Genomic DNA, 16,252 nt, shown 5'->3' with positions numbered 1-16,252 from the left:
TGTCTGGAAACCGCTCAATAACATCGTTGAGCCCTTTCCAGTGTAAAAAACAGAACTGATTATAGGTTTATTTTATATATATATATATATATATATATATATATATATATATATATATATATATATATATATCTCATAGCTTCAATCATAGCTTTGATTGTTTTTAATATTGCACAGTTAAACTATATTGCTGTCAAAGCCTCTGTGGCATTTAAATACACGGTCACTGCATTGTTCAAGAATATTAGTAGACGAAACATGAACTTTGAAAAAAAGTTCTATATCTCTACACCACATATATAATTTTGGCTCTACTGGAAAAAATACAGTTTTAAAATTTGTTGTCACCTTTTGTCATTAATTTTAAAAACATTGACACAATTAAAACATTTGAAATAAAACAAGTATAAATGATTAGAAATCGACAGTAATTAAAAACAAGTTGCAAACAGGCTAGTAAATAATAATAGTGATAAAAGCAAGAAGACAGGTGTTTACCTTGGTTCCCATGTTGATAAACTTGACAGACTACTTGGGATGTCTCCATTGATGTCTATAAAAATTTCAAGACTTTATTTTCCCTCTTATGTATTATAATTTTTCAGAATTTTAAAATACAAGTAAAAATACTAATTTAGTATAATACCTGTGCATAAAATACCATCTTACTCATTTTGCTTTTACGAAGCAAAACTGTATCAAACATTTAGTTTTATTGCTTGTTTATTTAATATTTATGCAAGATAGTTTTATTGTGCAATATTTAAAAATGATGCCATAATTGAATCTATTAAGATTTTGAATTTTTACTTTGGTAAACATTTACGCAACGTCTTTGTGTCTGTGTGTATTATGATAGCATTGCTCCAAAAAACACTCAAAGAATATTTCATATTGAGATCAATGCAACACAGCAATAAACATGTCCCTATCAAAACTCTTTTGAAACATGTTGCTGTATTCCTTTTTTAGAATATATTAGGAAAATTAAACATCATATTACATTGACATGCTGATCTTATTCATATAAACCACCAAATATAAGCTGTTAAGACGTGGTTCATGTTGTAAAGGTGTGAGCTGTTTTAATACAGTATGATACAGTATTGATAATTCTACCTTTTAAACCAAATGAAGAATGTTTACATCCTCATTTTCCTGTATTTAACCTTGGTTCTATGCTGTGCACAGCTGAAGAGTGTTAAACGAACAGACTGGTTGCTGATCATGACTGCTTTGGTTCGAGCTGGAGTCAATGTTTCAGAGCTATGTGCAGATGGAGACACGTTCCTTGAAGCAGGAGACATTGAGAAGGCCATCTTCTTTTACATGTCTGCTTTCAAGACTCATGCTACTTCTGCCGTGTCCCACATGCGGAAATTGGACAAGTCCAGGCTGGGAGAGGTGATCTCTACTCTGGAAAGTTGCCTGGACAGTCATGGGGACAGTTACCTTGCAGAGGGTCTTAATAAAGGCCTTGCAGCTGTTTTCCTGTCCACACTGAGCCCTAACAATCTCTCAGCCACTATTTTCAAAATGGAATCTCTTCTTCAGAGTGGTGGGCATGGCTGTGAAGAAATTTTTACTCGTTGCACTGCTTTGCTTGAAGGCAAACGAAACCCTAATCCAAAGGGTTCGACTCGTGTGCTGTTGGAGATAACTCGAGGTCTGGCATGCTTGTTCTCACATCCTCACAGCTCTAAGGGACCGGGGCTTTATCTCAAAGCTTACCTGAGTAACAAGTCCGAAACCATCACACTGGTGCAGAGAAGACAAGCTGTGCACCTGCCCAAAATAGTGAAGGCCTTTAGAGACCAAATGGTGCATGTACATCCCTCTCTGTCATTTGACAGTGAATTGGCTGTGAAAACAAAAGTAAATGATAAGTTAAATGTTGAGGATTCTTCCACAGTTATTGACTTTTTATTGGCTGTCTCTCCTGGTGATAGAGAAGTACAGGAACTTCAAGCAGCATATTTGTTTTTGTCAGGCAGGTTTTTGGAAAGTGCAGAGGTATACTCTGCTCTTTTGAATCATGATCAGGATCATAAAACACCACTGAGGACTACAGAAAAATCACTCCGAGACAATCCTGAGAGGAGAACAAGACTCTTAACCAGCCGAGCAGCAGCCTGTCTGTCAGCAGGTGGAAAGACTGCAGAGGAGTGCAGAGATTTGGGGGAAGCATTTGAGGTCCACCCTGCAACTGCTCGAATCTACTTCCAAAAGCTCTTCACTGATCATGGAACAGGGATGGCTGCTCGCAGCCATCTCCGCCAGCAGGCAGAGAAGGGATTGTCTGGTTTCAGAGAGAGGGTCCTTCTCCGTGCAGACTTGCGATCCACTGAAGGTGTTGAACTTTTGGACCATGTGATCACTGCGCTACGGACTCTTTGCCATTTGGAGCCTGATGGGGGAGGCAGAGAGTTACGGGTGCGGCTGGCTGATTGTCTCCTCCTCAGAGGGGAGCACAAAGAGGCTCTTTCTATCTGTAGCCAGTTAGCTGCTGCCCAAGGACAGCAGAGCTATCAAAACACAATTCAGGTTCTTCGTGGATATGCACGGCTCATCTCTGATGACCACAAGGGGGCATTAGAAGACTTCCAAGCTGTGGTTGAACACAGTACCCCTCATCCATCCAGCTGTGTGCGGGCACTTTGTGGCAGGGGGATCCTGCGCATGATGGGTGGCTTAAACTATCTTACAGCTCTAGACTATGTGACAGCCACCAAGCTGCATCCTCAGGAAACAGCACTGACTGTTCGTTGCTTGGTGCCATGGAACTACAGAGGGCTGCTGTTTACTGTTTTGCTAGAACAAGGACGAGTCATGCTGGAGAGGACAGCAGAGCAAAAATCCAAGTCCAGCTCCTGTGAGGACTTCCAACATTCCCAGCAGGATGGGCAGCTGCAAGCCCCATTGAAGAAAGACAACCACAGATCAGGGTATGATGTTTATTATTATTTACTTTTACATATTTCTGTTGAAAAAAAAAATACTAAAAATAAGAAAGGAAGAAAGAAAATGTTAGGAGAGAGTGCTTCCTACCCAGATTCTGTTTGAGCACTTTTAACAGGTATTACATTAGTTCTGCGCTGGATGGTCGTCTAATTAAAGCTGCATATTTCAGCTCATGATCTTTATTCTATTCGAAGGTCTTTAACTTATGTTGCACCATTCCTCCTTTAAATCAGGACTCCTGCTGGTGTCCAGTCCCTGGCTGTATTGCTGATGGAGCTCCAGCCCAATGCTGATGGGCCTCAAATTCTTGTAGCTGATGCCTTGTACCAGCTTGGCAGAGTGGAGGAAGCCTACAGGCTACTTCTTTCTGTAGGGACCACCAATGCTCGGGCACCAATCCTGGCTCGGCTTGCTCTTCTGCAGCTACACAGAGGTTTTCATTATGACACCAATCAGGTACTGCTGTTTGAGATGCTTAACATTCATTCATTCATTCATTCATTTTTTGTATCCAGTTAAGGGTCGCAGGGAAGCTGGAGTCTGTCCCAGCATTTAACAGGAGAGAAGCAGGGTACATCCTGGACAGGTGGACAGTCCATCGCAAGAGATGTTCAGTATATTTTTCATAATTTGTGCAAAATATTTGGTGCAAAATCTGTGGCTTTAGAATTCTGTTTGCATTTTATGCACATGTAGCAGGCCCAAAAGAACCACAGGGAAGCTAAAAACAAACTAAATTAAAGAAATTTATGTCTTTCTGGACACTGCCTCAAGTGCACCATAAAATAAGGAACCAAAACTTAACATCACTCAATTTGATTTCTTGATTCATAAAGAGTTCAATTATCAATACACTGAATCTCTTCATGTCTTCCCTCACCATCTACAGGCACACACACACACACACACACACACACACACACACACACACACACACACACACACACACACACACACACACAACCACACAACTCTTAAAGCTGACAGTATACATACAAACCAGTTGTAACTCTGTCTTTTTGGGGGGGATTTTATTTCAAAATGTAAAACGAATTACCTGAAACTACACAGATATATCTATGCAATGAACAAAAGATTTCAGTTGTGTCCATTTTCCCTGCAGTTGCTCAAAAAGCTCATTGTTTGTGGTGATACCAGCTGTCTGCGAAGCTTGTTGGCAGTGGCACAGCAGAAAGACCGAGCTCTGCTGCAGGGACGCTGCCATTCAGCAGCAAAACGCATCCTGGATCGCACAAGAGAGGACAGCACTGTCAGGGAGGCTGTGGCGTATCTCTCCATTGCTATTATGGCCTCTGGTGATTACAGTCTGATGAGTGCTTGACATTTGTTATTATGATACAAAGAATGATGAAGAGAGATAAAGACAGTTTTGTTTGAGGTTCAGCTTTATTTTAGCAAAGGTATACATATATGGTAATAAATTTGGATAAGATTGCAGATGCTGTAAAACTAATTAATTACTTGTCATTTCCAAGGTGGTGAGGCAACAGACTCCTTGCTGGAAAGAGCAAAGTGTTATGCCCTGCTGGGTCAACGAAAGACAGCCATATTTGACTTCAGTGCCATTTTAAAGGGGCATCCGAAACATGTGCAAGGCCTCTGTGGACGAGGCTTCACATATCTCATGCTGAATCAACAAAAGGTTTTTTTTTTTTAGTTAAAACACAGTCAATGCCACATTTAAATTAAGCATATCTAATTTGCATGTAGCCATTAATACAGAATATTGAAGTGATTTATGTACGGCTAACATTTCCCTGTAACCTTTGGGCATTACCAGTTAAATTTTCAGTGAAATAAGTTGTAGTGAATATCTTTAAACTACAAATGTTCTGCTTAACTTGACTTTAATTTACACAAGCAAGTTAAAAAGTGGCAAAAGAAATAGCAAGCTGTTAGACAATTGCATAATTATGTTGGCACAACACATATGAATTTTAAGCTTCTTCTCTACTCAGGAATGCATTCATGACATCCTGGCAGCCCTTCAGATAAATGCTGAGACAGTCATCAAAGACATCCAGTCACTTAAAGACAGAGCACAGAAACTGGTATGTGATTGGCTGCATCAGTTCTGTCACACCAATCTGTCAGACACTGTGATAGCTAATTCTGTTCCCTGCCATGAAGAGCAACTTAGAGAGGCTTTTATCATTTGTGGGGCTTTGATGAGGACTGATAGCAGAGATCCAAGATGGCATCTCCTCTATGTGGACATACTCTTAGCAAAAGGTGAGATGGTGAACTTATTTGCGTTCTGTAAAAAAATATCTGGTTAGTAGGTCATGGTTTTGGCTTTGTGGTGTTTCATGAAAAGAACTATTGCACCTGCTGCATCTTAGTAACAGTAATTATAATTTTTCTATTCTGTTCCATTTTTTCCAGGTGATGTTAAAGCAGCTGGTGCTCATGTGTGCCAGGTATTTGGTCAGGAGCCAAGGGATGCTGTAGCCCAGGCTAGGGTGGGTGTGGTGGAGGCCTGGCAGCAGAACTACCGCAGCACAGCTCGCAGGCTCAGCAAACTGATTGAGAAAGATTTATCCTGTCTCGACTTCTTGCTGGCCTTGATCCCGTTTAATCAGCGAAAATGCGTGGCACAGGTAAGTTGATAAGCGGGAATCATAGATACAGTGCCGAATAGGCACCATTGCCAAAGCTGTTTCTGCTAGCTTTTGCCATATTTCTTCCCTACAATCATCAGCTAATTAGTTTTACTAAAACTGTCCATGTGTCCTCCTGCAGAGAATTGTAGTCAAGGACTGCAAAGGACTTACATAGCTTTGTGTTTAAACCAATTTTTCTTACTGTTGGCATTTAAAAACCTTAGGAACAACACCTCCATCCATTTAGAAGGTTCTTCATAAATATAATACAATAAATATTCCATATAGTTGAAATGCACAATACTTTCCCCACAAAAGAAGAAAAAGAAATTAAAATGAAACTGAAGATTAATTGTTCTGCATTTTCACTTTTAACAGGCAGCAGCACAGGAGGCCAGCAGTGTGTCATCATGTGGCCAGTGGGATCAGGCCCTTGCACTTCTGACAGTGGCAGTACAAGCAGCGGGCAATCACAGATTACAGTATCTTCGCCAGCGAGCTGCCTGCTTTGCACAGCTGAGCTTACATGAGCGGTCTATAGCAGACCTGGACAAAGTTATCCAGAAACATGGTAGCCCTGACCCCAGCTGCTCAGACAACCCTAAAATCTGGGCAGAAGATCTGTGTCGGCGAGGTTGCAGCCTGGTGCTCTGTTCCAGAGAGGGAGAAGCACTGAATGACTTCATTCAGGCTCTGGAGCTCCACAGGGATCAGGCCATCCAGTGTGTGGAGGGTGGTCTGGGGAGGCTGCATCTGGGGGAGTGCTTTCTGCGAGGGGCTCTGCAGCACTATGGAGAGCAGAAGCTTGACAAAGCCTGGACACTGATTGAATGTGGTCTCCTTATGGACAGTGAGAACACAGAGCTGCGGAGACTGAGAGCAAGGGTCAAACGAGAAGTGGCCAGCCCTTGCAACGTCAATTAGCATTAATTGTAAGGAAATTAAGCTAAACACTCAACCTGAGCTACTAAAGTGCTTCTCCGTTTGGGCCTTTTGTGGAGGAATAATCAAACTGATGCAAAATTTGACAAAAGTTTCTAAGCTGTTTCATGGTCCATGTGGAAACATAGCTCTAATTTATAATAGACCTTTCAAGTTCAATTTAAGTTCATAGGACTAACAACGTTTTTTTTTTTTTTTTTTTTTTTTTTGCTTTCGTTCTCTTTATAATGACATCCTTTTAATACAGGGAGAATATGAATAGCCAAGATACTTAACAACACAACTAGTTAACTTTGTAAGAGTATGCATTTATCACTAAAATATTAGTAAATAAATGATCATGGAAAAAAATAAATAAAACAAACACGCAAAAACAAACAAAAAAAAACAAAAAAACAAACAAACAAAAAAAAAAAACCCCTGAATCTATTACGATACATTCATACTTTAAGAGGAAAATCATGCAACACTAAACACTTAAATTCAAGCCATCACTACTTGATAAGATATTTAAGAAAGTGTCAAATGTGCAGGCTTAATGCTTTTAAAATGCAGGATGCATTTCTTTAATCATATTCATGAAAGCAAACACAACTTAGAGTGCAGAAATACAGATTGACATAAATAAATACTGATATTTGGTCCATGAAAACAAATTTAATTAAAATGTTCGGATGTTTGTAACTCTGTCTGCACCTGAAGCAGGACTCTTATCAGTTAGCTTTATTTAAATAGCTTTAAACTTATTGTGTTGAGATGCAACATGCATTTATGCAGACACAGTAATGTATTGCGGTTCCATATTGCCGAAGTAGGATTTTTCCCACTCACTCATGAGATCAAAGTGCAGTGGGCGGTCACAGAAGGTGCAGGAAGCTGTGGTCAGGCTGATGAGTGGGAGACCTGCTTCCTGCCACACCTCCACCAGTTTCCCTGTTAATAAAAAAACAAAACAAAACATTTGTTAGAGTTAGCAATTATTTATTTAGATTTTTGTCTTTAAAAGTTCAACTCTGATTATTATAGTGTTGCAACTGTGGGATAACGACTGTAAGAAAATCATAGAATTGTCATTTTGTATTGCATTATATGGTGACAGGTAAAAATTGGATGTTTACTAGTACAGCGCTGACCTAATGACAGTATATATCCTGACACTCACCCACAAAGTACTCCATCATTTCAGGGTTGTGATGAGGAGAGGGAGCCAGACGGAGCAGCTCCTCACCACGAGGCACTGTGGGGTAGTTGATGGCCTGGACATAGATGTTATGTCTCTCCAGCAGAGTATCACACACTTTTGTGTTCAGCTCTGCATTGCCAACCTAGAGATGGGTCAAGAAGGTGAAAGGAGTCATTTAATAGCTGTAGTTTTTCATCCAGAAAATGAAAAAAATTAGTGAATGGTTGTAGTGATGAAAGAAAACTTAACAGCTAATTTAGTATGCCACTCACAATCTATTTATTTGTTGTCTTCATTTCTCTAAAACAAAAATACTATGACAACAAAGTGGTCATGTATAGTGAAGAAACTATAGACCAACCAATAATCTCAAGAAAGACCTAAAAAAAAAACAAAAAAACAAAAACTAAGCAGGTAGCTGTTTTCTGCTGTATTAAGGTTTACTAAATTATGTATTAGAACATATAGTGCTAATTTAAAAACAGAACAATATCTTAAAATGATTTGAATTCATGTAATTAAACTTACAAATTATTGTTATTGTTGTTTTGAAATATTTTCCCATTTGACGCAGACCATGATAATAACCAGCAGAATCTCTTCTTATTTCATGACCCGTAATCTTTTATATCTGTTCTGTACTTTAAGAACATAGGTTGTTTTCATAACAGACATTTTGACTTGTTATGGAGGAATAATCAGTTGTATCTTCATGACTCTCATCAACTGTTCCTCTTACCATTAGCGAGGCAGTGAGGCAGCACACACAATACAATGTCCCCGAAACAGCTACAAGGAATACAAACTCACCAGTTACTTCATGTTTTTCTTATTGTGGTGTGTTTAAATATTGTCTTTCAGGAAAAAGAGAGATTCTCCTTTGTTCAGGCAAATCTAATTAAGTAACTCTCTTTTCTTCAAATGTTTACTCTTTTTTTTTTTTACAATATGCATCATTAACAAAACATTTTATAACAAAAGACACATTGAAAGCAGAAGTGCTAAACCTTCGTACCCGTATGGGGATGATGTGGCTGGGGCAGTTGACCACAGGCAGGCCTTTGTCCATGAGTAGCTGCCTCATGTGTTTCACATTCCTCTGGTGGGCTCTACGAAGAACCTGCCCCTCATTACTCTTCAAGACCCGAACAGACTCCAAGGCTCCGGCCAGGACCATCGGGGGCAGAGCAGTAGTGAAAATGAAGCCAGCTGCGTAGGAGCGCACCGTGTCCACCAGGGCGGCGCTGCTGGCAATGTAGCCTCCCACACAACCAAAGGCTTTGCCTGGAACAGGAACAGATGACAAGTTTTGTGGGCTCAGTTAACGTCATACAATCAGTGGCAGGAATTATACTGATGTGACATAGTTTAACAGAAATGTCACTTAATTTTACTTTGCTTTTGTATTTTGGTAACATGTCACAAATTTATGCTGTCATACAAAGTTATTTTATTTTGTTTATTTACATTTCATACCTCTTGTTGTAAATTTAAAGAATATTCACTCTTCTGTTTTAGAGTCCTAAATATTTCTATCTTACATCGAGTTGATATATTGATAAAATGAAGAGTGATTGGTTGATTATTTTTCTGTTTCATAGAAACACATTTGGGTAATACATTAAATGGAAGCCGAATACATTGTGATGAAACACTGCTTGCTTATTACAAGATAACTTATCCAAACCTCATGATTCCTCTGATGGATCTTCTTGATGATAATTGTATAGAACATCCTTGAAAGCTTCTACATGTTCAGTTTCTAATCCAAGTGTTATGTAATCTTTTTGACTTAAATAAAAGTAATAAAAAAAGACAGATTTCTCCCTAATTATGTAAATTATGTTGCATCACTATTAAATCAATTTGAGCTTTTTTGGGGCCCACACCAGGAATGATACATTAAAAAGTCACACTTTATAATCTGGGATTAGTTTACAGGGATTTTATTTATTTATTTTACCTAAAACCTTTCAGCTGTCCTGAAGTCACACACAGCACAGACTTACTGAGGACAGTTTTTATCAGTACAGCCAGAGAGGGAGTAGAACTGACACCCAGCTGATAAAAACCTCTCTTCCACTGATGAGAGCTCACTCCTCTCCTGCCCCTGTTTAACCAGCAGCAGAGCAACATCACACTCAGCGAGAGTTAATGCTGCTATGGTGGCAATGCGACAGTGTAAGTTTGTGCAAGAGGTTTTATGGGAGCTGAGCCAAAAAGAGAACCAATTAATCTATGACAGTTTGAAGCTGGTGGATGACTGATGTAAGAATTATTAGTATGGGAGTGAGTTCCATTTTAAAACATGTTGCATCTTCAGAAAACACACAAGATGGAAAACAAAACAGTAGAATGAGTTATAAATTCCTGATGTACACAGTGGATTTCCCACAGAAGAAACTCACCTAAAGTCCCAGAAACAATGTCAATTTTGTGCATGATGTTGTCTCTCTCGCCCACTCCAGCTCCATGGGCTCCATAGAGTCCCACAGCATGAACTTCATCCACAAATGTCAGGGCTCCATAATGATGAGCTACATTGCATAGCTCTTCGAGGGGACATATGGCACCTGACATCCCCAGAGATAAAGATGATATAATTAGAACTGTGCATCGGTGAACAGCAGATTACTAGAGCTGAAAATATCCGCTCTGGATGTCCCATATGCTGAAAAGGTATGAGGAGAAATGTATTGCATCCACAAAATACAAAACATTTTCATCAAAATAATGGTTTGTTATTATGTTGTCAAAAACATTGTCACAGTCATCCATTCATTTTTCTTCAGTTTGTACTTTATGGAGTTGTCATTGCTATAATATCACATAGGAAAATGGAGCTGAGGTCAGCAAAATATTCCCCCCAACCAGAGACAGTGATGAATGACAGAATAACTGTGAATTAAAGCAGTGTGGATACTCTAGATGGGATTTTAACAATGAATGTGATTTTATAACTGTAATGGATGGTGCTGAATTTTTTTATTATCATATTCACACACTTTCCAGTGTACAGATACACAACATGGCTGATAATTTTCCATCAAAAATCATACTCCAGCTTTGTTCCACAGCTTGTTTAGGTAAATTTGTGTCTCTAAGTTCTCTCTATGAGTGAGTGTGTACATGATTGGTTGTGTGTCTCTCTGTGTTGTTGTTGTCTTCATTGGTATAAGAGGGTATAGGCGATGGATAGATGGATGTCCTGCTACCTGAAAATAACAATTTTTTCATGCCCAGGAGTACACAGAATTAAAAGGTAATTATATGTGTGTTAATAATAATAATTAAAATAAATAAGTAAATAAAAATAATAATAATAATAAAACTTGATATGGCCTTGTTCATCTCAAAGAACAATACAATATATTAAATTTCCTTCCAAGGCATTTACTGTCTAAACATTTTTAAGAGACATGTTTTAGCCAAAACATTGTTATATAGATAACGATAGATAAATAGAACTTTGTTCATCCCCGAAGGGAAATTCAACTTGTCTGGCAGCTCATTAAAACACTACATCTTCCACCCTTCACAAATAAGTATTTAAAATCTAAATAAATAAATTGAACACAATTGAATTACAATAAAATAATAAAAAAATAGAAACAAATAATAAAAAGGTTCACATGAAATGTGTTAGAGCAGTGCTGCTTGGTGATGCTCTGGAATACTTCCTGGATGCTGTAGTTGTCCCTTTAATGATGAGTACTTCAAAATCCAAGAAAGTTAAGGACATCAGTTCAAACGAGAAAATCTGGAATTTGTGCTGCTGAGTCTAAAGTTTACAATGCTGGTTTCAAACACTATATCTTTGTAAGATGCAGAGAGAATAGAGGTCTCTACACCTTTCTAGGATGGCTATCACAACTTTTTGTTTTGTTGTTTTCTCAGTGTACGGATTTTCAAATTCTAGCTCATTTAAGTGACGTTCCAAATATTCCACTAAACATTTTACTAAGTTTGGGTCAAATATTTAACAAACATTGATCAGAAAACATTTCTTATCTTTTTAAAGTACTCACCATCCATTGAGTGCACAGTCTCAAATGCCACGATTTTGGGTGTCTTGGGGTCGGAGCGCTGGAGCATTTCCTCCAAGTGTCGACTGTCATTGTGGCGGAAAATGAAGCGTTTTGCTCCACTGTTCCTGATGCCCTGAATCATTGATGCATGGTTTCCTGCATCCGAGTAGATCTCGCACCCTGTACAACACAGTTAACACTCCATGAAATGAATGGAGATGACTTCTATCTATCAATCTTGAGATACTGCTCTATGCATTTATGGGGCATCTAAAAATGTAACTGTTAAACATTCTAAAGGCTATAATCTCTTGAATCTAATATGAGTTTAGTCTTCATCATTAGCATCTACCTGGAAGCATCTTAGCCAGAGTGAAGAGAGTGGAATCATTTGCCACAAAGCAGGAGGAAAACACCAAAGCAGCATCTTTCTCATGTAGCTGTGCAAGCTCCTTCTCCAGAGACACGTGGAAGTTACTGGTCCCAGAGATGTTCCTGGTCCCACCTGCTCCTGCACCATGCCTTTCCAAGGCATCTCTGAAAACAACCACAACAAAACAATGCAATCTCTAGTTCAAATGATCCATTTCATCATAAACATAAAATTTAATTTCTTTTCAAAATCAAGTGTATTTGAAAATGCTGTGGCTACCTCCACAAGATAATTGTTTCACAAGGTTTGACTCTGGCGAATATACAACTGAGTCAAGTTTATGTTCATGTTTTTTTTTATTTCTTGTGACCCTTGACAGTGATGCCACTAATATTTTCCTGCATTCTCATGACCTCAAACTTACACACTGAAGGCTTATATAAAAAGAATGATTTGTAGGTTGAAAACCTGCTTTTGCTTGTGGATCCTTACAAAAATGTCAGAAAATAACCAACAACAATGGGATTCATCCTCTGCAGAGCTTAAATGTCTCTAAATAATTTCAAAGCAAGGTGGACTGTGACAGAAGGCAGGCTGGCCTGCCAATCAACACACAGTTACACAAAGTTACCTGATGACTTTTAAATTGTTCTTTTAATAATCAAATAATTGACTTTTTCATTGAAAGAACTGATGTCTGTTATTACCTCTGCCAAGGCAGCGGTCATGTGTTCTGTGGTTTGTCTGTCTGTCTGTTGGCAGCATAACTCAAAAAGTTATGGATGGATTTTGACAAAATATTCAGGAAGTCTCAGAAATGAAATAAGGAACAAATGATTAGATTTTGGGAGTGAACCAGATCACTGTCAGGATTCTGGAGTTTTTTAAAATGATAATTTACTATGGGTAGTTAGGCATCATTTTTGCCATAAGAGCTTCTAACTCAGAAATAATGCCCACAATCATTGGCAAAAAAGGAAAAAAAAATTACAATAACTTAGCCTGTGTTGTCACTGAATGCTTCTAGTGTAAAACTATTATGATCAAAATGTTCAGCGTTGAGCATTTAAACTCCAAAAAGACCACAACAACTTTCAAAACTGTCACACATTTCTGGTTGTTCTGTCTTATCTTACTTGATGGCGCCGAGGACCCTCGGGTGTTGACTCATTCCCAGATAGTCATTACTGCACCACACAGACACCTGGGAGCCCTCTCGCCCAGTGACAGAGTAATCCTCTGCAAAAGGAAAAGCTGTGGCACTCCTGTTGACTGTCTTGAAAACTCTGTATGTGTGGTCCTTCTTTTTTTCAGCAATCTTCTCAGTGAAGAAGCGATCATAGTCATAGCTGGGGCCAACTACAGGACAGATGGGTTTGGACTTGAAGTCAGTAACAGAATTCAAGAAACAAACAAAAAAACAAACAACAAAAACAGAACACACACACACACATACACAAACAACAATATATTAAACAAGTGCTACTGGAGGCCTTCTACCCATCTGTAAAGCTTACCCATGTTGTCTTGGAGGAGGTGGGTGACAGAGTTATCTTGAGCTGGATTTGGAAACACAGACTCTCTTAAACCTTTCAACAGGGAAGTCATCAAACCTGTAACAAACAAAAGCAGCTCTCTGAGTGTAAATGTTTCCAATATGCGAAAACATCTTCTGTTACTGATCTTGTGTATACTTTTTACCATCTTGAACATCCTCCTGTACTTCAGGGCTGGCTTGAACCATCCCAATCTGAGAAGAGACAAAAGGGCAGCCCTTTGACACAGACACAGCCACCTGAGTGGCACTTTGAGCAAAAAGCCTCCTTTGGTTCATCATGAGAAATTGGGGACTTTTGGGTTTGGTGGGTGAGTTGCTCAGATTGGCCTCCAGAGAGGGCACACTGCTCACAGTAATCTGACGAGCAATGATGGGACATTGGTCAGCCAGAGACAGCAAAGCAGCTCCTGTTCTCCTTAAAGCTGGCTTAGGAACGGACTTTAGGAAGGGGCAGTGATGAAGAAAGGCAGCCATTGTACCAAAGCTGTTCTTGTTCTGAGTGGAGATAGAAAACAGGGAAAGGCTGAATCAGGTTTTATTCTTTTTTTTTTTAATTATATATATATATATATATATATATATATATATATATATATATATATATATATATATATATATATATATATATATATATATATATATACACACACACAAATATATACATACATATGTACAAATATGTATAATTGTCATTATCATCAAATACAAACTAAGAGATCACCCTAAGTAATGATGACAGGGGAAGGATTTAACTTGTCAGTCTAAATGTAATCGCTCTTTTTAGATATGGAGAGCACTCTTTCAGGGTGTGACATGTAGCTGCTGCTTATCTCCACTTTGCAGGCGCTCAAGAGCTGTCCTGACAGACATCACCAGCTGATTACTGCAAAGCCATCAGATACTTCTTGATAAAACACAGCAGGAATGCACCAAATTCAGAATTGTTCAGAATGTTAACACTTACTTCCCTGCTGCTAAAACTTTCCAGGCTCTGAGAAAAAAATGAACTGTCTGATGCAATAATTGGCCAGTTCATGATTTCCCTGTGACAGAACAGCTGTTCAGTACTTAGTGTTTAGATACTTGTCTGTACTGTGATCAGATTACTTGTATGAAGGTTTTTAAGCTTCAATACCATTTAAACACCACAAGTAGGTCACACATTTATTTGAATTGTTTTTGTTATTGTTGATTACAAATAATAAATCTAACTACTATTGATCACAGACCACAAAACAAAACCAAAAAAAAAAAAAACCCAACAAAAAAGTCACACGTTCTTTAAGTTGTCATAAACTAATATTGAGCATCCACAGCTTGAGTTTCCTTTCACTGAGTGTCAACAAGGTGAAAAAAAAGCAGGTAAACAAACCAACAAAGCATCTATTCTTAATGATTTCAACAAAAGTAGAACAAATATCTTTACGTCTAAATAACTGGAAGAACTGAGGTAATAAATACAATGAAAGCAATGATAACACAATTATTAAAGGTGAGACTAACCTGTTGACCTGCACTGAGGACGAACTTCAGAACAGCAAGTAGGCGAGGATAAGAAAGTGTCAACACTTATTGGTCAGATATTGAAGAACATTATATCATCATCTCCCTTCCCACCCTGTGACGTGACGTGACGTGTGGATCTAAACTTTGGAGGCCATGAAGGGAGTTGTTTGTGTGTGTGTGGGAGGTACAAAGATGCTGATAGGGTTCCTTTATAGCTGTGAGACACTCAGGCCAACCCCAGTTTAATTGGAGCTGAAATGTTAATGAAATATAGATGAGACTGCCCATAAAAACAAGAAAAAGTATAAAATACACACTTCTGAGTTTATTTGACTGAGTTTGTCCCTTTTCATTTGTTATAGGGTGGAGAATTCTTTGAGTAGCCTATCTACAAAAATAATTTTGAACATTTTTCCAAAAATGTTTCCATGTTATAAATTAGTTTTATGGTGATGTTTCAATTTATTCATTTTTTGTCTTTTAGCTTGATCACCAGTTTAGTTTAATTTACTAGATGTTTGTCCCACATTGGGTTATGATTTGTGAAAATAAGCTTCAGTTTCGTAGTGAAAAATTTCAAAAATAAAATGTCAAACTAATCTGAACCTTTTAGTACATATATGTCCATGTAAGTGTGATAATAGATTTAAATGACATTTACTGGACCAATAACTAAATGAAAAAAAATAAAAGTCTGGCCTATTCCACCACATTGCAGTGCTTTAGTTTTTTTTCTTTTATCGTTTCATTTTATAATAATCTGTCTTTAGTTTTGTCAGCATGCACACAAATCAAAACTGATTGAAATTAGTTTGAAATAAGCTACAAACCACTACAACTGTGAAGAAACAGCTTCAGCAGTTTTACTAAAGGATGTGCAACTGCTGGGATCATTTGGCAGATTTGAATCAGTGACAACAAACTGATCATTACTGGACAGCACTGAGTCAGATCTACCCTTATGGGTTATGTCTGGGTAATATAGTACACATAGATGTTTGATTTCTGGATGTTTTCTAATTCTAATGCCCTGTTAAAAACATAAACACACTTTGATATGGTAATTTAATTATTTAA

The 16,252-nt window shown here is 38.2% G+C and overlaps 2 protein-coding genes across 2 annotated transcripts; one reads left to right on the top strand and one right to left on the bottom strand.

The window, feature by feature from the left end:
• Positions 1-1,171: 1,171 nt before the first annotated feature.
• On the top strand, positions 1,172-6,509 carry ttc34 (tetratricopeptide repeat domain 34). The gene is made up of 7 exons (XM_042004597.1): positions 1,172-2,945; positions 3,195-3,417; positions 4,085-4,277; positions 4,458-4,624; positions 4,941-5,260; positions 5,342-5,582; positions 5,964-6,509. Exons 1-7 carry the CDS (start codon positions 1,228-1,230, stop codon positions 6,507-6,509), a joined length of 3,408 nt encoding a protein of 1,135 aa, XP_041860531.1. The 5' UTR covers positions 1,172-1,227.
• alas2 (aminolevulinate, delta-, synthase 2) lies at positions 4,350-15,291 on the bottom strand. Its single transcript, XM_042003532.1, has 10 exons — positions 15,173-15,291; positions 13,813-14,164; positions 13,629-13,724; positions 13,248-13,470; positions 12,091-12,275; positions 11,739-11,918; positions 10,119-10,283; positions 8,726-8,994; positions 7,690-7,852; positions 4,350-7,460 (listed from the first exon to the last, which is right to left on the bottom strand). Exons 2-10 carry the CDS (start codon positions 14,141-14,143, stop codon positions 7,297-7,299), a joined length of 1,776 nt encoding a protein of 591 aa, XP_041859466.1. The 5' UTR covers positions 14,144-14,164; positions 15,173-15,291; the 3' UTR covers positions 4,350-7,296.
• Between the last annotated feature and the right edge of the window lie 961 nt (positions 15,292-16,252).

Source organism: Melanotaenia boesemani, chromosome 13, assembly GCF_017639745.1.
Source record: "Melanotaenia boesemani isolate fMelBoe1 chromosome 13, fMelBoe1.pri, whole genome shotgun sequence".
In the NCBI taxonomy this organism is placed as follows: domain Eukaryota; kingdom Metazoa; phylum Chordata; class Actinopteri; order Atheriniformes; family Melanotaeniidae; genus Melanotaenia; species Melanotaenia boesemani.
Note: the sequence above shows the minus strand (reverse complement) of the source record. Positions and strands in the feature narration are given on the sequence as shown.

Coding starts and splice junctions, on each gene's coding strand:
- ttc34 (XM_042004597.1), top strand. CDS start 1,228: ATGACTGCTTTGGTTCGAGCTGGAGTCAATGTTTCAGAGCTATGTGCA. Junction 3,418..4,084: donor TTCATTATGACACCAATCAG/GTACTGCTGTTT, acceptor TTTTCCCTGCAG/TTGCTCAAAAAGCTCATTGT. Junction 5,261..5,341: donor TGTAAAAAAATATCTGGTTA/GTAGGTCATGGT, acceptor GTAATTATAATT/TTTCTATTCTGTTCCATTTT.
- alas2 (XM_042003532.1), bottom strand. CDS start 14,143: ATGGCTGCCTTTCTTCATCACTGCCCCTTCCTAAAGTCCGTTCCTAAG. Junction 13,725..13,812: donor ACAGGAGGATGTTCAAGATG/GTAAAAAGTATA, acceptor TGTTTGTTACAG/GTTTGATGACTTCCCTGTTG. Junction 7,461..7,689: donor AATGATGGAGTACTTTGTGG/GTGAGTGTCAGG, acceptor TTTTATTAACAG/GGAAACTGGTGGAGGTGTGG.